At 42.9% G+C, this 22,994-nt stretch overlaps 1 protein-coding gene across 4 annotated transcripts in view; it reads left to right on the forward strand.

Moving 5' to 3' along the window:
• EVC (EvC ciliary complex subunit 1) overlaps positions 1–18,978 on the forward strand; it is a 56,679-nt gene extending 37,701 nt beyond the window's left edge. For 3 of the 4 annotated variants that reach the window (XM_071743978.1, XM_071743981.1, XM_071743980.1), the window contains 9 exons: positions 5,335–5,444; positions 7,419–7,629; positions 9,637–9,843; positions 10,653–10,797; positions 13,933–14,041; positions 15,278–15,404; positions 16,312–16,405; positions 17,157–17,268; positions 18,330–18,978. In XM_071743978.1, the coding sequence (XP_071600079.1) occupies positions 5,335–5,444; positions 7,419–7,629; positions 9,637–9,843; positions 10,653–10,797; positions 13,933–14,041; positions 15,278–15,404; positions 16,312–16,405; positions 17,157–17,268; positions 18,330–18,411 (1,197 nt within the window). In that variant the 3' untranslated portion in view covers positions 18,412–18,978. The remainder of the gene's footprint in view (positions 1–5,334; positions 5,445–7,418; positions 7,630–9,636; positions 9,844–10,652; positions 10,798–13,932; positions 14,042–15,277; positions 15,405–16,311; positions 16,406–17,156; positions 17,269–18,329) is intronic. The other variant, XM_071743979.1, reaches the window with a different exon arrangement.
• The last annotated feature ends 4,016 nt before the right edge of the window (positions 18,979–22,994 follow it).

The following is a 22,994-nucleotide window of genomic DNA, read 5'->3' on the forward strand; positions in this document are numbered from 1 at the left end:
CTTCCATAAAACTATTTGATGTGTGAATCTTTGAGCTTCCTGCTAAATCTGCTGGTTTGCTGACCTCTGGTTTTTCAACATCATTGGGAACACAAAAGTAAAATTGCTTGTTGGGAATTCTTTGCCATTTCCTGGTTTTTTCTTCTCTATTTTCCTTAACCTGGAGTTACACACAGGCACCTCCCTGATCATCTTATGTTTTCCTCATTGCCACTCAGCTGTTATCTCAGATATTTTGAAAAACACTTCTGCTTGCCCCTGGTGTTTCTGTCTCATGGGGTTCTACCAAACTGAGCTAAAATCTGCTTGGGACCAACCACTGATGCTTTATTAAAGATGCATTTGTGTTTTCCAGGGGTCCTGGCTGGCATTTAGTGTTAAATTTGGCATTCCTGTGTGCTTTGGTGACTGATAAAACAATGCCTGACCTCAGCTTGTTTTATTTTGCCCCTTTTTATCAAGGATTAGATTCACTACCTGGCCTGGCAAGCTGAAAGCTCTTGGGTGCTCTTCATTTTCAGTCACCCAGGGTTCCCAAATTGCCCATTGCAAGTTTGTCTGCCCAGTTTTGCCCAAATTGCCCAAGGGTGAGCTGAGCATTCTGCTCTGGGAGGTGCATTAGAAGTGTTTCTTATAGTGCATGGAGCCCAAAGCACCATCCTGGTGAAAAAACACATGGAGAGGAGTCTTGGAATCAGTGTGTGTTAGGGCATTTCTGCTCTGGTCCTTCCACTGTCCCCTTGAACCTCAACCATTGCTCAGAATGTTGTTTAATGACTGCCCAGAGAGGGAGAGATCTCAAGTCTGAAGTTTTCTTCCAAAAATGCTGTTGATTGATTCCTCTGTTACTGTCATTGGGCAGTGGAGGCACCACAAACCATCACATTTTTTCTCTAGGATTCATTCAAAGGATCAGTTCCTCTCCAGCACCCAGTTCCTAAAAAACAGCTCTTTGAGCAGCACTGTTTGATGGGCTCACTGGATGGGAATTCAGATGTTCCAGTCGTGCCCAAGCATAGATTATTTAATTGGAAAGTTGACTTTCCATCACTTTCAGTTGACTTTTCCATCACCACTGCATTCCTAATATAAAGCAGATGGCTCCTTAGCTGAAAAAAAAAAAAATAAATAAAGGGTTTGTTGACATCATTAACAGTAATTACTGAGCTATAGAGGAAGTCACTTAGCAATGAAATAGCTCTCACATTGGTCCCTGGGTCACCAGCACTGCAGTTCAGCCTTAATATAAAAATTTCCTGAGCTGCAGTTAGAGCTGAGTGATTCTGTGGGATGAATTCCTACAAGAGACAAGGATTTCTCCTGGTGGGAAAACGTGATGATATACTTTGCAGGACCTTAAGTAACTTTTTTTTAAAGTTGAAGTGTGTGGCTGTTTGGAAGTGGTTTGAAATAAAGTGGAAAGAAGTCTGATATGTCTCCAAAGGGAGACCACGAGGAGGTAGCTTCTCCACCAAATTTGGGCTGGCAGGTTTTCCTGTATAAAAATGAAAACCATCACACAACTTATTATATATCATGTTCAAATGCAAAGTCCATTTTTTTGGCCTTTCCCCAGTGTAAAGGCAGCAGCAGGCACATAAAAGCAGCCAGCTGACACTTGCATCTTACAAAAAAGGAAAATTTGGTTCCTGCCTTAAGAAGAAGACACTTGTGACAATTGATCATGTCATTGAGGAGATTCCATAGATGTTACAATGTCAGAAAATCCATAAATCAACATTCTTACTGACAGGCCTTTCATTTATCAGGCATTTTCTACCAGGAGCTCTGTCTTTCATTTCCCTCTTCATAAAAGGGCTGCAGTAAGAGTGACACAGCACCTGATTTCCAGTCTTGGGAAGGCTTTTCACCAGGGTGATGACATCTCCTTTTCAAGGTGGCTCAAAAAGAATTTTTTCCCCTTTATATGAACTGCATTTTGGGGGAGAGGGTATCTTTCCCAGCATTTATGATGTCCTTTGGGAGAGCAGAATCTCTTCTACAACTGCAAAGAAAAAAAATCAGTGTCATATTACACTTTGGTCTTATATGCTTGAGGATGTCAGAGGGGGGGAAATGTGAATAAATTATTAATGCAAATAAATTGGGTATTTAAGTTGGGTATTTACCCTTCTTTATTTATTTGCCTCCAGTTCTCTCCTGCCTGGGCAGTGGTTACTGGGAGCAAACTGGTGCAGCAGGCTGAGATACTTGCTTGGCATTCAGTGTGCATCCCACCCCATCTACAGGCTGTTAGGGAGAAATTGCTTTCCTTTGATTTCCTGAGGATCTGAGCTAAAAATATCAAAATTGAGAGCTTCAGGAAAAAAGAGTCAGCTTTCTTGGGTCCAATTTGCTGTTGTCTCAGAGAGCTACCTCAAAATGGTTTATGGGTTTCATTACCTACCAAAGGCACATCCCTCACTTTTATTGCCAGAGAGTAATACTTAATGTTAGCAGTGCTCCAGAAGGGCTTGTAGTGGACTTGTTGAGAGGAAGCAAAACGTCAAGAAGCTTAGAGAGAAAAAAAATGAGAGGAAAAAAAAAAATTCAGAAACCCGAACCAGCCTCTACCCATCAGTTTTGACACGGTAGGAATTTTATCACTTCCTTTTAACTTTATACTCATTTTTTCGTAGTGATTGGAATGAGTCTGCTTTTAAAGTAGCCAGACATTCCTCAGAGCTTTCCTTCCTTCTTTGTGATGCTTTTTTTTCTGATTTTACTGGTTAAATTCAGGAGCTGGAAAGCCCAGGCTGGCTTCCAGCTGCTGAGTCTATGAGACAGCATCATTTTCACCCCCCTGTAGTGTTAAGTGTTAAGTAGGTGTTAAGGCCATTCCCAAAACCAGGGAAGTTTTGAGAGCCACCTGGAGACTTGGCCCAGCATTGGGCCTGTCCTTTACACCTGGTTTTATGAAATAGTTGTCTCTGTTTTCCTCTTTGTCAGCAGTACACTTCGAGTGAAGATTCCCAGAGGTGCTGTTGCATCTGTTGCCTGCAGCTGTGAGCTCTGTTTTGCTGGTAGAAAATCCCAAAAATATATGGTAAAAATGCCAATAATATATAGGAAAATACCCCAGCCCTCCTAGCTCATCCCAGTGAGCTTCCAGTAGCCTGGATTTATTCCCAGTTGACCCTTCCCTTCTTGATCATCTTCCTAAAATCTTTTTTTTAAGACAAGACACTATTTTAGTATTGGTCCAAATCCCTGTCTTATGTATTTATCATCCTTAAATGCTTAATAATCCCCTTCCTTTCCTCTTTGTTCTGGTACTACCTCTATGGCTGATGTACTTCTATTGCTCAGCTTTATTTTCTGGTGCATCCTCAGCTGTCCATTGGTCTCAGGGGGTGAAGAGACTTTTTATAAGGTCTTGCATAGAGGTTACCATAAATGCACTTGCAGTGGAAAAAGTGACTCATTCTTCTCTTTTAAAAGCGAGTCTGTGTTCACCACTACAGAACTAACTATTTCTTCATAAAGAGGAGTAAAAAATTACTACCATCCCTGTCCTTGTTACCCTTCTGGGTGCCTTTTTGGCTAGGATGTGCTAATAGCAGCAGAAGTGTTAAATTTGAGTTTCTTGCCTGCAATATTAGGTGATTTATCATTCCAGCTGTGGTTCAGAAAACATCTCCTGTCTTCTGTATCTCAGTGATCTCCATCAGATTTAATCCCCAAGCTGTTTGAGCATCAGTCTGCAGACAAGCCCTTCCAGAGCAACATCTCATGGAATAATGAGGTCTCCAAAAATAAGGGAAAGCCCCAGCTTTTAATTGAAAATGAAGGTAGAAAGTAAAAGGTCATTTTCAGCTTTTCTTTTAATTGCTGGAAGGGAGATAAAAATGCACAGTGTGAATCCCTGTGTTTGCAGAGAGGTGTGAAACACCAGGAGGCCACCTCCTTGGAGCTGTAAAAGGGAAAACTCAGTTATTATTTTAAGCAAGTCTTTACCATCTGGCATGGTGGTACCTGGAGACCTGATAGCCCTGAAATTGAAATTTGCAGCATGCAGATCAGAGGGGGCTCTGTGCTCAGCTGTGATTTTAAGAATCATCTCCAGTCAGATCAGTTGAGGTCTGGCTACACAGAAACATCTTGGGGTGGGTTCATCCAGATTTCCAGGCTGGTTTTTTCATGCTCAGCTGAACTCTTTTCATCTGTCACCTGTTGTTGACTGCTTGCCCATCCTTCCCAGGTGCTCAGGAGTAGGAGTTTTGGGAAGAATTTCCTCCTGGAGAGGGGTGGGTGATACGAGTTGCTGTGTCTAAGGCAGAGTAGGCAAGAAATAAATAAGTTTTTCTTTTAAAACCAAAGGTGATATGATTTCTGACATTCTGCTCTCCCCAGATAAAACCTCTCTCCTGCACACATCACTGCTTCCAAGGAAAAGATGATCAAATCCAGTAGGAATGTCCACTCCTAATTCTCAGCACTAGCAATTGTGGAATTACACATCTCACTCTTTGCTGGACTTATTGATCCACTGGACCCTGGCTGTCTGCAAACACAGAAAATTTAGCCCCTCATCTTCTGGATGAGGTTAGAAAATGAAGTGAAGCTTTCAGGGAGCCATTTAGGGCTCTCAATACATCTTCAGCTAACCTGCATTTTTCCAGCTGCCAGCATAGCCTAAAATACTCTTCTTGTCACAGTAATAGAGCTTGGGCCTTAAAACCATTTCATCTGAAGGTTATTGTTCATTAAATTCTGACAATGCACTAAAAAAATCTTCAGTCCTTATCTGTCCAAGTCTACAGTCTAATGGCAAATGCATCAAAACATCAGAAGATTAAATTCTTTTATCTAAATATCACACTGAAGGAGCTGTAAGCTTGAAGTCCTTAAACCTAATCACCCAATCTCTGTTTTAAGCTATTTAACTATACAGAAGAGTGTGGTTCCAGATGATATCTTTATTTTGTTCAGTGAAACTAATGAACAAATTCTTCACTAGTGAAACAAACAAAAAAAAAAAAAAACCCCAAACAAAAGTCCCACTGCAACCTGCTGAGGAGCATCAATGCAATATTTTGTGCCCTATTGGTCTCCATCTGTTGCTGAAAGTGGAAAATCTGTAGGAGAAACAGCTCAGGGGTGTCCCAAACCAATGCAAAACCTCCCTTTCTTTTCAATCACTTTTGTTTAAGACTTGGATATTTGAGACAAAATATTCCAAAGCAAAATAAATTTAATCCCGTGTTTTTTCCTTGAAAGAGGGTGATGGTTGTTTTTAGTAAAATAACCTCAAATAAACTGCTGTTTTGTAATGTGGTGACTAGAATGATGGAAATTGTGTTTTGTTGGGGTTTTTTTTCCCCCTGCTTTTAGCTGTGGATAAAGGAATATGCTCTGACTGCTGCCATGCAAAAGCACCTGTCTGAGAAACAAGAGAAGATAATTCAGGGTGTCAGAAGCAGACTGGGATGCCTCAGTGATGAGTAAGTTGGATTTTATCAGTAAGCAGGGGGTGTAAAGCTGCTCTGCTGACTGCACAGATCCAGTGAGCTGTGGGAAGCAGTGCTGAGGGACTCTGAGCATCTCCAGGGAGAAAAAAAAATCTAAAAAACCAAACAGATATCATGATTCATGCTAAGTATTAAGGAGAGTCTTCTGTGGTTTGACAAGGGATGTGCTTTCCCTGGATCTACTCCTAAGTTTGTGTTTTCTAATCTTGAACCTGCCTCTTTCTTTGCATGCTGAATATTGCATTGGAGTTGGATCTTCCTCAAGGTAAAATATTCAATCCAGCTCTGCCTTTGCTTTCTGCTATTCCAGTGCCCCTGACTTTGCATGATCATGAGTCCTCTCATTCATTCTCTGTTTTCACCAAGGAAACTTTTTGGTTTAGCTCATTTTTATACAGCTGAACATGTGTTTAAGAGAGATCCTTCTCATAAAAAAAAAAAATGACAGTTCTGTGTCATCTGCCTCATTTTGACTGAGATATCAAACTACTTTGCATGCTGCATGTTGCATTGGAGTTGGATCTTCCTCAAGGTAAAATATTTAATCCAGCTCTGCCTTTGCTTTCTGCTATTCCAGTACCCCTGACTTTGCATGATCATGAGTCCTCTCATTCATTCTCCATCTGTTTTCATCAAGGAAACTTTTTGGTTTAGCTCATTTTTATACAGCTGAACGTGTCTTCAAGAGAGATTCTTCTCATTAAAAAAAAAAAAAAAAAAGACAGTTCTGTGTCATCTGCCTCATTTTGACTGAGATAGCAAATTACTTTGCATGCTGCATGTTGCATTGGAGTTGAATCTTCTTCAAGGTAAAATATTTAATCCAGCTCTGCCTTTGCTTTCTGCTATTCCAGTACCCCTGACTTTGCATGATCATGACTCCTCTCATTCATTCTCCATCTGTTTTCACCAAGGAAACTTTTTGGTTTAGCTCATTTTTATACAGCTGAACGTGTCTTCAAGAGAGATTCTTCTCATAAAAAAAAAAAAAATGACAGTTCTGTGTCATCTGCCTCATTTTGACTGAGACAGCAAATTACTTTGCATGCTGAATATTGTATTGGAGTTGGATCTTCCTCAAGGTAAAATATTTAATCCAGCTCTGCCTTTGCTTTCTGCTATTCCAGTACCCCTGATTTTGCATGATCATGAGTCCTCTCATTCATTCTCCATCTGTTTTCACCAAGGAAACTTTTTGGTTTAGCTCATTTTTATACAGCTGAACATGTGTTTAAGAGAGATCCTTCTCATAAAAAAAAAAAATGACAGTTCTGTGTCATTTGCCTCATTTTGACTGAGATATCAAACTACTTTGCATGCTGCATGTTGCATTGGAGTTGGATCTTCAAGGTAAAATATTCAATCCAGCTCTGCCTTTGCTTTCTGCTATTCCAGTACCCCTGACTTTGCATGATCATGACTCCTCTCATTCATTCTCTGTCTGTTTTCATCAAGGAAACTTTTTGGTTTAGCTCATTTTTATACAGCTGAACGTGTCTTCAAGAGAGATTCTTCTCATAAAAAAAAAAAAAATGACAGTTCTGTGTCATCTGCCTCATTTTGACTGAGATATCAAATTACTTCCTTCATTACAGTCATACATATATAATATGTATAATATATATAAATATATGTTTATATGCTATCTATATATATAATTATTATATTACATACATTTTTATTATATATTTTTTATTAATATATCTATTTATTTAATATCTTTTTCTTCCCATCTTTATTTTAATTTAACTTCAGGGTGAGATGATTAGAAGCCTATCACAGCAGTCCCATTCTTGACACCTGAGCAGCTCCCCAGGGCTGCTTTAAACAGACATTAAACAGAGTGAATAGGAACTCTTGTCATCTCTGAGCTGTGACTTTGCTTCAACACCTGTGCCAAAGCAGCCAGCAGCTCAGCTGGGGGATTTTTAATGTTCCTTTTTACAGGTCTCTTAATTACATCTTGAGAAAATCTCAGCTGCTGCTGTGTGCAGTCCTCTCAAGGCTCAGCATCCGAAGAGTGGGAATGGGAGCCCTGGCCTGCATGAGACTGACCAGAAAGAAAAGTTTGCTTCAGGAACTGAGAGAACAACAAATCCTGCAGAAGGGATCATCCCCCTGCCAAGATGAGGACCAGTGGCAATTACAGAAGGCAGTGGTAAGGACAGTGTCTGGGTGGGTTTTCTCCAGAGGTCTCAAATGCTGAGAAGTAGAAAATCTCCCACTTCCAAACAGAAAGGAAAATATTCTCTTGTCAGAAATGCACAGGTCCATGTTCCAGTTGCACAGCTATGTTTGCCTTCATCAAGGCATCCACTGTTATCTGGACTCAGTGTATTTGATGTAGGTTGTTCATAGTTTTAATAGAAATAATAAATTCAACAGGACAGATCACAAAGATGGGAGTACAGCACTTGAAAATGACAGGGTAGGAAGCAGATGTCATATATATATAAATGTATATATACGTATATATATATGTGTATATATATGTATATATGTACACACACATATACAAATATATATATCATATATATATATATATATATATATATATATATATATATGTTATCACTTTGATAAGTGAAATACGCACTTTGGCCACAACAACCCCATGGGGAGCTCCAGGCTGGGCACAGAGTGGCAGAAAGGGAGCTGGGAGTCTGGATTGCCAGGAAGCTGAAGAGGAGCCAGCAGTGTGCCCAGGTGGCCAAGAAGGCCAATGGCATCCTGGGCTGGCTCAGGAACAGCGTGGCCAGCAGGTCCAGGGAAGGGATTCTGCCCCTGTGCTCAGCCCTGGGGAGGCCACAGCTTGAGTCCTGTGTCCAGTTCTGGGCCCCTCAGCTCAGGAAGGAGATTGAGGTGCTGGAGCAGGTCCAGAGAAGAGCAAGGAGGCTGTGAAGGGATCCAGCACAAGTCCTGTGAGGAAGGGCTGAGGGAGCTGGGGGTGTTGAGGCTGGAGAAGAGGAGGCTCAGGGGAGACCTCATCGCTCTCTCCAACTCCCTGAAAGGAGGTTGGAGCCAGGGGGGGGTTGGGCTCTTTTCCCAGGCAACTCTCAGCAAGACAAGAGGGCACAAGAGGTCTCAAGTTGTGCCAGGGGAGGTTTAGGTTGGCCATGAGAAAGAATTTCTTTCCAGAGAGGGTGCTCAGCCATTGGAATGGGCTGCCCAGGGAAGGGGTGGATTCTCCATCCCTGGAGATATTTCAAAAGAGCCTGGATGTGGCACTCAGTGCCATGGGCTGGGAACTGCAGCGGGAGTGGATCAAGGGTTGGACTTGATGAGCTCTGAGGTCCCTTCCAACCCAGCCAGTTCTAGGATTCTATAATTTCCTGCCTGGGCTGTCCTCAGTTTGTGAAAGAAGGGCCAGAGCAAGCACTCTTCCTTCCAGAAAGGACATGCACATCAGAGCTGATGGCTGCATAAAGCTGACCAAGCTCCTGCAGAGAGCACCTTCTTGGTCACTAATAATGACATTAATGTCTGTGTGTGCTTGAGGCCAAATTTGGAGCTGTCCCCAGACCTTCACCCCCTGCAGGGGCAGTACCAGAGGATCTGGTGCTGTCCAAGGCAGCCCCAAGAGCATCCTTTAGTTTAGATCATGCACAAGACCCTGCTTGGCTCAAAACTCTCCCATTTTTGCCCATCTACTTTTGCCTTTGCTGTAACACCTCGTGACTGATGCTCCCTGGAGACTCTCCCAGCCTCCTCCAGGAGTTGCTGAGAGCTGAAGTCACCAGGATTTTTGGGGCACCCACCACAGAAAATGACTGCAAGTACCCTGCTTGTCCCCCAGCTTGGGGAGGTAGGGGCCATACCAGTGACTCCATCATCTTCAGCTGACCCAGGGGATGATGTCTCAGGGGATGACCCATGGCAGGGGGGTTGGAACTGGATGATCTTTAAGGTCCCTTCCAACCCAAACCATTCTGTGATTATTGTACATGTCATGACAGAGCTGATAGTTTGGTTGGAAAGGCAAATGAGTTAAATAACTGTACATACACAGTTTTGTACAGTGGACAAAACCACTGGAGATGAGATTTTTCTAAATCTAAACCCAATAAAGCCCTGAATGGCTGTAGGACTTCCTTTTAAGCTGAAGCTGACTGGGTTTGTCAGTGCATTTAAGTGGGAGTGTTGATCTTTTTTGTCTGGTTCCTAGGAGTCCCATATCCTGGAAGAGGAGGAGAAGCTGGAGGAAGAAACCCAGCAAACCCATTTAGAATTCCACCAGCAGCTAGGCACAGAAATTCAAGAAGCTCTGCAGTTCCTTCAGCAGCACATGGAGCAGGTGATGGGGCAGACACTGCTGCAGCATGCCCGAGGGGAGGCTGGAAAAAGGAGTTCAGATGAGGGACAGGACTTCAAGGTAGAGAAATGTTCAGATTTTTTGAATTTTCAGTTCAAAATATAGAAATGTTTTCCACAGAACATGGGTGCTGCTTGCTAAAATGGAAGTTTATTCAATTTATGCATTACTCTTATTCCAAGAAGCAGCAGCAGACCTTTACAACCAGTGATAAAGTTGATGATATATTGCAAAATATTTACAAGCTAACACTTAGATAGAAATACAGTATTTCCTAGGGACTTGCTACAGCAGCCAAAACAGGTTTTTTCAAGCCAAAGTCTGGCATATGAAAAAAATTTGAGAGTTCTTGATGACAAAGAATAACAAAACTGAGGGAGAAATGCAGGTGGTTATCTATTGATGAATCTGGTTAATTAATAGACCTTGTTTCTGCTAACAGATTAATATTAATTCATAGATAAAGAATGAAATAAAAATTAAAACTTTCTTCATAGGTTAATAAAACTGTTCCAGAGTGAATAATTGGATTTTCTGGATAATGGAAAGCTATAGTAGAGCTACACATTGATTGATTTACTTTGCTTTTGGGAGGTAAAAATGGGCTGTAGAGATTGAACAGATAATGGCCCCTTCCCAGATGGAGGTGAGACACATTAGAAAGATTTTACAGTAGTTTTTCCATGTTGAAATCTTCCAGGAATGGAATAGAAATACTTGTTTCCCAGTGTCTCAGTCTGCCAGTTTTCGAGCACAAAATTCACATTTCTGTATGCACCTATGAAATTAGGTCAGCTCCCCCCTTTTAGATCAAAACAATTCAGTTTTTGACTTAAAAAGTTAATTTTAACTTGTGCTGTGCAATGCAGGAGCACCTGGTGGAAGCTGCTGTAGAAAGTGTGTATGGGACCAGCAATAACATCAATAGACTGGTGCAAAACTACTACCAGAAATTAGGAAAAATCACAGAAGACTACGAAGGGAAAAAGCTTCAGCACTTGAAATCCTCACAAGGTATGAACCATATTGACACCTGTAATTCTGTTTTCTTAACAGGTAAATTAATTTCATTATCACTGTAAAGATTGCTTCTAAAGATAACAAAAATCTGTTGTTTAGAAGCAAGAAATAGAGCAAAATTGAAACTCGTCCTCTTGCAGGTTGTGGAACTGTTGAAGATGTTTATGAACCACTGGGTCTCACATAAATACAGGCAATTTCTCCCTGGAATGATTTTTAATTCCTCAGTTCTTTCAGGGCAGGAAAACAAAAGCAAATTGTGATTCTTGATTTCTTTTGGAAACTCTCCCCTGTGTGAAGGTTGTTGGCATTAAAGGAAGTTAGGAATTAGCACCATGGCAGGATGAGCAGAGGCTGAGTGCTTGAGACACGTGGGATGGACTTTTTATCCTCAAAATAGTTGGCAGTTTTAAACAGAAATCATTCTTTAACCATAGAAGAGAGGTTTTGAAGAGGAACAGTCCTACCCACTGAAGGCAGAGAGCCAGAGATGAGTTGGGGGGAAGCGTTTGGGAGCTCCAAAGGAGCTGGATGTGCTCACTGGTTATAGGGAAAAGCCAGCCTGTTTTGCACACCCTGTTGTGAGATTGAACACTTGATTGGGAAGCTGAAATGCCAGGGAAGGGCAAAATCTATATGGGAATTTTTGGCAATCTGTATTTTAGGCATTGGCAGATAGTAAGGCAGTCAGCTATTCAGTTTTTCACAAAGTCCCTATAAAGCTTTTTTGTCCCTGATTTAGTCAACCACAGTCCCAAATCCCTTTGATTTGAGTCCCTTTAAGCAGGAATTAAAATGGAAACCTGTTCCAGACTGCTCCTCTGAGCTGAGCTGAGCTGAGCTGGGTATGTTCTGCTTCACCAGTGCTTTGGTTCTGTTCTCAACTGGTCTCCCAGTTCAGTTGTGAGACCTAGAATTCCTCTTAGCAACAGGACCCCTGCAAGTCAGCACCATGGCAGGATGGTCAGGGGCTAAGTGCTTGAGACATGTGGGATGGACTTTTTATCCTCAAAATAGTTTGCAGTTTGTTGTGAGATTGAACACTTGATTGGGAAGCTAAAATGCCAGGGAAGGGCAAAATCTATGTGGGGATTTTTGGCAATCTGTATTTTAGGCATTGGCAGATAGTAAGGCAGTCAGCTATTCAGTTTTTCACAAAGTCCCTATAAAGCTTTTTTGTCCTTGATTTAGTCAACTACAGTCCCAAATCCCTTTGATTTGAGCCCCTTTAAGCAGGAATTAAAATGGAAGCCTGTTCCAGACTGCTCCTCCTAGCTGAGCTGAGCTGGGTATGTTCTGCTTCACCAGTGCTTTGGTTCTGTTCTCAACTGGTCTCCCAGTTCAGTTGTGAGACCTAGAATTCCTCTTAGCAACAGGACCCCTGCAAGTCAGCACCATGGCAGGATGAGCAGAGGCTGAGTGCTTGAGACATGTGGGATGGACTTTTTATCCTCAAAATAGTTGGCAGTTTTAAACAGAAATCATTCTTTAACCATAGAAGAGAGGTTTTGAAGAGGAACAGTCCTACCCACTGAAGGCAGAGAGCCAGAGATGAGTTGGGGGGAAGGGTTTGGGAGCTCCAAAGGAGCTGGATGTGCTCACTGGTTATAGGGAAAAGCCAGCCTGTTTTGCACACCCTGTTGTGAGATTGAACACTTGATTGGGAAGCTGAAATGCCAGGGAAGGGCAAAATCTATGTGGGAATTTTTGGCAATCTGTATTTTAGGCATTGGCAGATAGTAAGGCAGTCAGCTATTCAGTTTTTCACAAAGTCCCTATAAAGCCTTTTTTGTCCTTGATTTAGTCAACCACAGTCCCAAATCCCTTTGATTTGAGTCCCTTTAAGCAGGAATTAAAATGGAAACCTGTTACAGACTGCTCCTCTGAGCTGAGCTGAGCTGAGCTGGGTATGTTCTGCTTCACCAGTGCTTTGGTTCTGTTCTCAACTGGTCTCCCAGTTCAGTTGTGAGACCTAGAATTCCTCTTAGCAACAGGACCCCTGCAAGTCAGCACCATGGCAGGATGGTCAGGGGCTAAGTGCTTGAGACACGTGGGATGGACTTTTTATCCTCAAAATAGTTGGCAGTTTGTTGTGAGATTGAACACTTGATTGGGAAGCTGAAATGCCAGGGAAGGGCAAAATCTATGTGGGGATTTTTGGCAATCTGTATTTTAGGCATTGGCAGATAGTAAGGCAGTCAGCTATTCAGTTTTTCACAAAGTCCTTATAAAGCTTTTTTGTCCTTGATTTAGTCAACTACAGTCCCAAATCCCTTTGATTTGAGTCCCTTTAAGCAGGAATTAAAATGGAAGCCTGTTCCAAACTGCTCCTCCTAGCTGAGCTGAGCTGGGTATGTTCTGCTTCACCAGTGCTTTGGTTCTGTTCTCAACTGGTCTCCCAGTTCAGTTGTGAGACCTAGAATTCCTCTTAGCAACAGGACCCCTGCAAGTCAGCACCATGGCAGGATGAGCAGAGGCTGAGTGCTTGAGACACGTGGGATGGACTTTTTATCCTCAAAATAGTTGGCAGTTTGTTGTGAGATTGAACACTTGATTGGGAAGCTGAAATGCCAGGGAAGGGCAAAATCTATGTGGGGATTTTTGGCAATCTGTATTTTAGGCATTGGCAGATAGTAAGGCAGTCGGCTATTCAGTTTTTCACAAAGTCCCTATAAAGCTTTTTTGTCCCTGATTTAGTCAACCACAGTCCCAAATCCCTTTGATTTGAGTCCCTTTAAGCAGGAATTAAAATGGAAACCTGTTCCAGACTTCTCCTCCTAGCTGAGCTGAGCTGAGCTGAGCTGGGTATGTTCTGCTTCACCAGTGCTTTGGTTCTGTTCTCAACTGGTCTCCCAGTTCAGTTGTGAGACCTAGAATTCCTCTTAGCAACAGGACCCCTGCAAGTCAGCACCATGGCAGGATGAGCAGAGGCTGAGTGCTTGAGACATGTGGGATGGACTTTTTATCCTCAAAATAGTTGGCAGTTTTAAACAGAAATCATTCTTTAACCATAGAAGAGAGGTTTTGAAGAAGAACAGTCCTACCCACTGAAGGCAGAGAACTTTCTAAGGTTGCCACAGCTCAGGGGTTGTAATTTTGAATGGAAAATTTGATGAAATTTTATTTCAGCAGAAAGAGGTGAAAGGAGCAGACTTAGGAAGAAACAAGACAATGAGCTGGGACTGAAGGAAAAGCAGAACAAAGGCCTCCTCAATACATCATCCACAGTTCAACAAAGGTAAGAGCAGTGCTCCCAACTCATCAGAGAACCATAAATTGGCTTAGGTTGGAAGGGACCTTAGAGATCATTTAAAATTTTAAAGTGATTGTCTTTTTTTTAGATATTTTGTTACTTCTGTATTGAAAAAAAATCATTGCACGCTTGTTTTTCCTCCTCAGTTGAGGAGAAATGGATTAATGTAAAACAGCTTCCTGAAAGCTCTGTTAGTTATTCATTATAAAGTTTATCATTTACTCTGACATAAATTAACTTCTAGCTGTTTTCTGAGTTTTTGCTCCCATCATCTAGTCTTATGTCTTAAACTAAAATCCAATATTGCCCTTCATGCAGGCAGAAATATTGCATTCAGAAATAGAACTACTTAATATCCAAGCTGGTCTCATAACCATGAGGATTCATAACCTGTTTTCCTGCTGTCATTTTTTTTACTGTCAACTCCCAGTCCTTTGTAACTTAATGAGAATATTTCCATTAATTTGTCCTATTTAACTCAGCACAGACTGGCTGATTTCCTTTTGCTCTTGGAGCAAGGTTATGAGTGTGAGTTCAAAAAAGCAGATTTTGAAAGCTGTGAGCATTGGCCATTCTAACAGCAACTCCATTTTGTGGAGATGTCAGAAACAATTTGTGTTATCTCCTTCCCTGAGGACTGGGGGGGGGTGATTGACAGGGTTGCTTCAAGGTAGATCAGGCAAGAGCACAGAAAAAATCCAGGTTCAGCAAAGTTGCAGCCTCTCAGGTTCTGCTGCATTAATATTCATCTTTAACCAGCAAAGCAAAACAAGCAAAGAATAAAGTTGTCAGTGCTCCAGAATTGCCAGGTTTTGAGTTACCATGGTTCTGGCCCAGTCTCAACCTGGTGCTGAAGAGCCCTGGGTGGCAGGCACTGATTTCTTAATCCCTAATCCTCACCCCTGAGCTTGGGTCTTTGCAAGCAGATTGTGAAGCCAACTTTAGAAATATATAATGGGTTTGAAAGCAGAGCAAGTCCCAAAGTCTGGCCATGGGCAACCCAAACTCCTACTGCCTCTGCAAGAAGCTTCTGTTGCATAGACAACCAAAGCAATTTATTAAAATAATAAAATTAACTAAAAATCTGCCACAAAATGGGGAAAAGCTGGATGGGCTGGTGGTATTAATGAGTCTTTCTCTCTACAAAACCTTCTAAAAACAGTTTCCCAGGGTTGTAGTCCTCCCATAACCTGAACCAACCTTTGAATTTCTCCTGTCCAGGATGGTGCTGCAGCAGCAGAAGGTTTTGGCTCAGTTTGAACTGCAGCAGCAAATCCGTCTGGAGGCTCTGAAACAAAAGCTGCTGGGATTAAATCACCTGGAAACTGAGCTGGAGAATCAGCTAAAGGTGAGGCAGGGGGAAATGACTCAGGGAGCTGAGGCAGTCCATGGCAAAACATCAAAAGTACTTAAAAAGGGCTTTAAGAAAAGCAGCTGGAGACTCCCTGCTCACGAGGAGTCACCTGGACAGGACAAGGGGCAATGGGCACAAGGTGCTCCTGGGGAGGTTCTAATTGAACTCAAGAGGAAAATTTTTCCCCATGAGGCCATGGAATGGTCTCCAAGGGGAAGGGGGGGATTCCCCCACTTTGGAAAGTTTGAAGTCTCAGCTCTCTGGGGTGCTGAGAGATCTCAGATGAACAATAATATCAGAAGGGTTGGAGCAGGGGATCCTTGAGGTCGCTTCCACCCTGACATCCTGGGATTCTCTGAATGGGCTGTAAGGATCTCCTTTGAAATCAGTGCTAATATTTACCACTTCTCCATTGAAGAAGACATTCAGACAGCAGTTTGAAGCTAATTCCTACAAGGAGACCCAGGTACTTGAGGGGAGAGTTACTGACAGTTCTGTATTGTGTCTGTTTCAAGCACAGACTCACTTTTTGCTTACTTGAACCTAATCAGAAGGAGACTACTCAGCATCCCTACTATTGCAGCAATGTGCTTGAGTTCATGGCCACATGAAGGGGCACCAGGCCCTGATGCAATGCAGACATCACCAGCCAGGTGATGGTTTCATGGCAGCTTTGCTGCCCCTCATCACCTCTGAGCTCTCAGCCTTTTGGTCCTGAGTGCTGCTGAGGAGAAGCTGGAGTTATTTCTCCTCACTGGGTCTCTTTTTTGGTAAGAAGCACATCCCTGATGTTAGCCATCCTGTGTTCCTGCCATGACATACCTGTCATTTTTGTCATGCCACAGCTAATCCCCCAGAATCAAGCTGTGCTGTGTTAATTCTGCTTTGTCCTTGTGTGCAGGAAGCTGAGCAGGACTTTGTGAGTGAGTTGGCATCCCTGGCTCGAGTTCCAGTGATGGTGAAGAAGAAGCCTTCAAAAAGGAGCAAAACAACAGGTTGGTAGAGCCCTGGGTTGTTTTAAAAAATAACACATCATCCCACACCTCAGTGTGTATTTTGCAGAGTAACAAAATGAAGTTTTAGGAGGGATTTTGCATCAGTGCCATTTCCCTAATCAGGATAGAGGAAAATAAGGTGACATCCCAAGGCCACCCAGCTCACCAGTAGCAGAGTAACAAGTGAGGTCACTGGTCCTCAATCCAGAGCAGTCCTGTAGCCAAGAGATGACATTGTGTCTCCCACCAGAATCATTTTTCAAGTCTTTCTCACATTTTATGGGCGAATGGAAAAATCAGCCTTCCCACACACACGTGCTCAGAAATAAAATCCTAGTGAATCCAGGAAATTGGGAAAATTTATATGAATTTACTACAGTTTTAACAAATTATATTAATACAGAATTCAAGAGATACTTAGGGACAAATTGATAGAACAGCACATGGGTTCTCTGGTCTGTGTTTGTGGTGGAGCATGAAAATTCTTATCCTTTGAGCCATGCAGTTCTTCTGCTGTCATTATCAAAATGAAACAGCAAGTGGGAAAGTTCAATCTCTGCTCCATCAGAACTAATCAATAGTAAAAATCCCAATATTCTGGACTATTAAAAAGTGGAATGAGTTCCTTGGAGTAATAATGTATAGGGATGTAGTGTTAGAGTATATTTTCTTGCTTTAGGTTAATCACAACCAAACAAGTTCACCTATTGCTGATTTTTTTTTTTTAATCTCCATATGTTTGTCAATTTAGGGGAAAAAATTAACTTGCAGATAAAGGCCTTTCAGTCACCAGAATCAGAAGACAAACAGAATTCTCATGAAAATGTTCAAGAGGGCCCTGAACTGACTTCTGGCTTGTGCAGGTACAGTAAAGGCTAAAAAAAAGGGCACGTGGAAAACTATTTGAAAAGCAGTAGAAAATCTACTTTGTAAGAAGATATGTCAACCAAACCCAAAATACACCTGCACTAGCTGAGCTTTTTCCATAATATTTAAGTCTGACATGTATTTGACATTTTTTTCCCCATATTCTTCTTTAAATTTAGGAAAACCATCTGAGTCTGCTTGTCCGCCCTGTCACGTATTTTAGAAATAACTTTGATTTTAGGTAGGGAAATGAGAAATGCTGTTTCCAAATTTCTTTTAATTAGTTTTGGGAGGGGAGGGTTGTTTGGGTTTTTTTGGTTTTTTTTTTAAACTAAGCCACAGACAGCATAAATCAGCCCAGACAAGTGAATCCAATGGAAGGAGGCTGACATGTAGCAACCAAAATCGGTGTCCGTGGTATTTAGGCTTTCAACTTCCACCTTTATTTCAGGAACAAAGGCAAGCTCCAGCCTTTGCTTGATGAGGGTAGCAGCTCTAACAATTATTTTCTTGATAGATGCTTTGCTTGGCTTATGCTGGGGTGCTAACTAGAGGAGAAGAAATGGTTCCAAACCTTAAAGATGCCAGCTGATGACTTCGGGCAGATCAAAACCAGCCAGCTGGTCACTGGGGTTTGATATATTGAGCAGAGAAAATCCTGTTGACAGGCAAAGCAAACAGTTGGTTCTCAGGAGCCACAGGCCTTTGGGGAAAAGTATTTATCCCCTGAGTGACCTCAGCCTGGGACTGATTTCAGGAGATGGCTCCTTTCCCTGATGGCATCAACCCCTTTTCACAGACTCCTTTCCCACAGCCAGCAGTGGGGACGTGTGTAGGGAGCAGGGAGGCAACAAAAGGGAATAAAAGGCAATAAAAAAAAATATCTTTATGCATCTTGGCTTTGGCAGCCTCAACAGGGGCAGCTGAAACCAGCCCCTGCCCAAGTTACAACCCTGTAGCAAGCCCCTTTCTTCTCCAAATTAATTTAGTTTAAGAGAGACTTGGAGTGTTTGAAGAGCTCTAAACATAATTCTGGTTTCTTGTTTATTTCTTTCAGAGGGAGGGTACAGAGCCCACGTGAAGGGGAGACTGAACTGAGGAAAAACTCAAAGATGCTGAAAAAGAGAGGCAACAGGTAGTAAAAGCATCTCTCTGAGCTGAACACTGAGTACCATTCCTCTGGGGAATCTCAGCAGCTCTAAATGCTGAGGAGCAACAAAGAACATCAATAATAACCAGGAAATCTTTAGCCACAGACCAAGAATCACTCCTGACTTCCTTGAGCTCTTAAGAAAACATTCCCACTTGGTTTTGCTAAGAGGGAACAAGGAAATTTGGAATACAAACTCTTCCAGATTGCTTGGGGAATGTGGAGGGGAGGGAGTTTTAGATGAGAAATATACCTGAGAAAAATCCCTGTGTAGGGGAAGAGCTCTACACCAGGCTGGTTGCCCAGGTCCCTGCTTCTCAGTAAGGTTTGGAGCCCTAAATGTGGTAGATCAGGTCTTAATATTTTGTGGTTTGGACTAGGAAAAACAAGTAGAAATGTAAAGAGCACATAAACAAACTTCAGATACCATTGTCATGTCCAAAGCTTACATTTGGTCTCTCTTCTGTTCCATTTTAGTGCTTTCAAGGCTATGTATGGTTTTTTTTTACATTGTACAAAGATTTTTTATAAATAGATTTTACTGTGGTTGGTTCAGGTTTCCAATGATAATTTTTAGGAAGAATGAGACAAAACCAGTTCACTGTTTACTTTTTTAATACGTAGTTTTCTATTCCATTCCATTCTATTCTATTCTATTCTATTCTATTCTATTCTATTCTATTCTATTCTATTCTATTCTATTCTATTCTATTCTATTCTATTCTATTCTATTCTATTCTATTCTATTCCATTCTATTCCATTCTATTCTATTCTATTCTATTCTATTCTATTTCTATTTCTGTTTCTGTTTCTATTTCTATTTCTATTTCTACTTAAGGTGCCTTCTTTTGCTTCTGACATTTTGTTATGCTCATTACTTTTCCTCTGGGAATTCTTGTTATGCAAACAGCTATTTCTTACAGCCTGTACAGAGCACCTGTATTGTGTCCATAATTCACCCCACTTAAGCTTTAAGCTTTAAACTTTTCTGGTTTTTAAAATCATCCTGTGTTTTGCTGACTCACAGGATAACCTTGGCACACACTGGAAAATATTGTATCTGTAAGGAGGTTACCTCAGAAAAAAGTGACTTTTCCAGCCATGTTATGCACAATAAATAGTAAAAGCACAGTCATTGTAAAAAACTTTTTTTGGGGGGTCTAAATTGTAGCACTTCAAGCCTTTCATTCTGCCATTTCAGTGGTTGGTTCCTGTTGTCTCTCTGCCTTCCTGAGCTGGATGCTTTGCATCCTTCTTGTTGGGCTTTTGGTTTTGATTTGGATGGCTGCAGCCTGATTACCTCTGCAAATGTTAATTCTGTCTGTACAGACAGCAAGAGAGGAGCTTTTCCTGGTAGGGATGCAACATAATCACCAGAGCAAGGGCTCTAATTACCCTGAGCAGGGTCTAAATTAACCCCAGTGGGGTCTCTCATTAGCTGAGCAGGGTCTTCCCAGTGCATTGCCTGGGCAAGACTGAAATGGTTTGGGGTTTTTTTTGTTTTTTTTTCCTCTTTAGAAAAGTTGGTAATGTTCAGATTATCCCAAAAGCAGGGCAGCAGTGCCCTCTCCTGGGCAGCCAGGGGGGATTTTTTCCCCCTTGATGGTTGCAGTGAGGGACCAGGAGCACCAAGGAGGGAAGCAGGGACCCCTGGGGTCCCCACAATCCCCATCCAGAGGTGTGGGCAGCTCCAAACCCTGCTCCTTCTGCCCCCTATCCATGTCTTGGAATTTCTACAAACTGGCATCTTTTCTACCAGAAATTCACTTGAGCTTTCTGGCAAAACACCCACTGCTCTGGCCTCCTCTTCCCAGTCTCCTGGAGTTATTCCATGTGCTGGAAAAGTTACAGAATGGGCAGTTGGGACATGCTGGAAGCAGCAGACAGAACCTGGGACTTTTGCTGCAAACATTTCATGAGTTTTACAGTACTCAAAGCAGCAGCACCTCAAAATGTATTTAAACTGAATTATTTAGGCTCCCCCTGTGCCTGGCATAGCACATGGCAGCTCTCCAAGAGTCAATTTTAGGAACTATCCAAGTGAAGCATCCTTCACCTCACTTGATGACCATGCAGTAAGTAAGATACCTGTACTCAAAAAAAAAAAAAAAAAAGCTTAAATCACCTCCAGGTTGGACTGCACATCCAGAGTGGAGAGATCTGGGCACAGGACAGGATCCCATTGGACACAAGAGGTAAATTTTACAGTCAGACCTTGGAATGGTCTCCCAGGGGAAGGGGTGGATTCTCCCACTTGGGAAAGTTGGAAGTCTCAGCTCATGGGGTGCTGAGAGATCTCAAGGAAATAATATCAGAAGGGTTGGAGCAGGGGATCCTTGAGGTCCCTTCCATCCTAATATCCCCAGGCTTCCAGCAGGCTGTGTCCCTCACTGGATCTTGCCTGGCTTGTAGGCAAAGGGTTCTTTGCTTTCAGAAGTTTAGCATCTCTGCAATCTCAACACTGGCACCACAAGCCTGGCATTTCCCTTAGGGAAGAGCAACCCGTTGCCACTTGCACAACCACCTGGAATAAGATCAATAAAGAAACTTATTCACAGTTCTAAAAGTTCCTCCCTATGTCAAATTTGCCAGTTTCACAAAGCAGTTTTATTTCTGCTCTCAGGCTTGGACCACAGAACTGCTGCTGGCTCCAGCAAGACTCAGAGCTGATGGGTTGGAGCTGGAAACCTGGTGTTTCAGGGATGCTTTACCTGTTAGGCTGTGGGTTAGTCCAGGGTAGGTTGTCCTCAGGTTTCTCTGCTGGCATAATTTCATCTAAAAGAGCTGAACCAAGCCAGCAAGTTACTTGTCTTCAAATAAAATCCCTCAGCTAAAAAGCAAGTGAGCCAGGGGAGAAAGGCACTCTCCAGGCAATAGGAAACTGGAGTTTGTATCTTTTAGCAGAAGGAGATTTTCATGGGGAAAAAAAAAATTCAAAAAAAGCTTTATTTTTCTCATTTTAGGAGCAATCAATCCAGTCCACTTCAGGCTGAATTGTGTTCCTTCACTTGCTCAGAGCAAAACCAGATGAAAAGCTGGTCAGAGCAGCTCTGCTGCCAGTATTTCGGAGCAAGCAAACTGAAGTTTTCTTGGGGGATGGTTCCTTTCCTGGGCAAGCTGTAGGTGACAGCATACTGGCTCCCAAACGAAGTGACATCCTGCAGATAGGCTGTTTTCCAAAACTTAATGTGCCACAGGCACCTACCTGGTAGGCCCATGCCCTGTGCCAACACAATTTAGTGCTGCAGGGAAAGGATGGAGCAGTGGGAAATGCTCAGGAATCCCAGCTGGATAAAACAATTCCCCTGGCACCAGGCTGCTACAAGGCTTCTGGTGCAGCTTTGTAGTGTGGGCAAGGGCAAAGTCCTGCCTTGGGTCCTGCACTTTGGCCACAACAACCCCATGGGGAGCTCCAGGCTGGGCACAGAGTGGCAGAAAGGGAGCTGGGAGTCTGGATTGCCAGGAAGCTGAAGAGGAGCCAGCAGTGTGCCCAGGTGGCCAAGAAGGCCAATGGCATCCTGGGCTGGCTCAGGAACAGCGTGGCCAGCAGGTCCAGGGAAGGGATTCTGCCCCTGTGCTCAGCCCTGGGGAGGCCACAGCTTGAGTCCTGTGTCCAGTTCTGGGCCCCTCAGCTCAGGAAGGAGATTGAGGTGCTGGAGCAGGTCCAGAGAAGAGCAAGGAGGCTGGGAAGGGATCCAGCACAAGTCCTGTGAGGAAGGGCTGAGGGAGCTGGGGGTGTTGAGGCTGGAGAAGAGGAGGCTCAGGGGAGACCTCATCACTCTCTCCAACTCCCTGAAAGGAGGTTGGAGCCAGGGGGGGGTTGGGCTCTTTTCCCAGGCAACTCTCAGCAAGACAAGAGGGCACAAGAGGTCTCAAGTTGTGCCAGGGGAGGTTTAGGTTGGACATGAGAAAGAATTTCTTTCCAGAGAGGGTGATCAGGCATTGGAATGGGCTGCCCAGGGAAGGGGTGGATTCTCCATCCCTGGAGCTATTTCAAAAGAGCCTGGATGTGGCACTCAGTGCCATGGGCTGGGAACTGCAGCGGGAGTGGATCAAGGGTTGGACTTGATGAGCTCTGAGGTCCCTTCCAACCCAGCCAATTCTAGGATTCTGTGATTCTGTGATTCTATGAAAGTGAAGGCCAAGGGGAAGTGTTTTGCTGCCTGATTTCACCCTCCACCATAGCCCCCTCCTCCTGCAACATCTGCAGGAGAGAGGAGAGAAAGCATTTCCTTCACTCCTGACCACTTCCCTCACCTTACCTGCAGCTTGCCTGGTTCATGCTGTGCCTCAACACCATCCCAGTTCAGTCAGCAGAGAAAAACCAGTATTAAGTCACATACAACTGGAGCACTGCATGCTGGCTCTGCCCTACAGAGGGTGGGTTTGGCCATCAGTTACCATTGTAAGCACATCAGATGTAGCCTTGATTTTTGGGGAGAAAAATAATGTCTCATTTGGCCAAAACTGAGACAGCTGCATGGTAAATTTTAAGTATATATATAATTTTTTACTCTGAGCTCTAATTAAGAGAGATTATGGCATGCTATAGCATGCATGTACAGATATCT

This window comes from Heliangelus exortis, chromosome 4 (genome assembly GCF_036169615.1).
Source record: "Heliangelus exortis chromosome 4, bHelExo1.hap1, whole genome shotgun sequence".
In the NCBI taxonomy this organism is placed as follows: Eukaryota; Metazoa; Chordata; class Aves; order Apodiformes; family Trochilidae; genus Heliangelus; species Heliangelus exortis.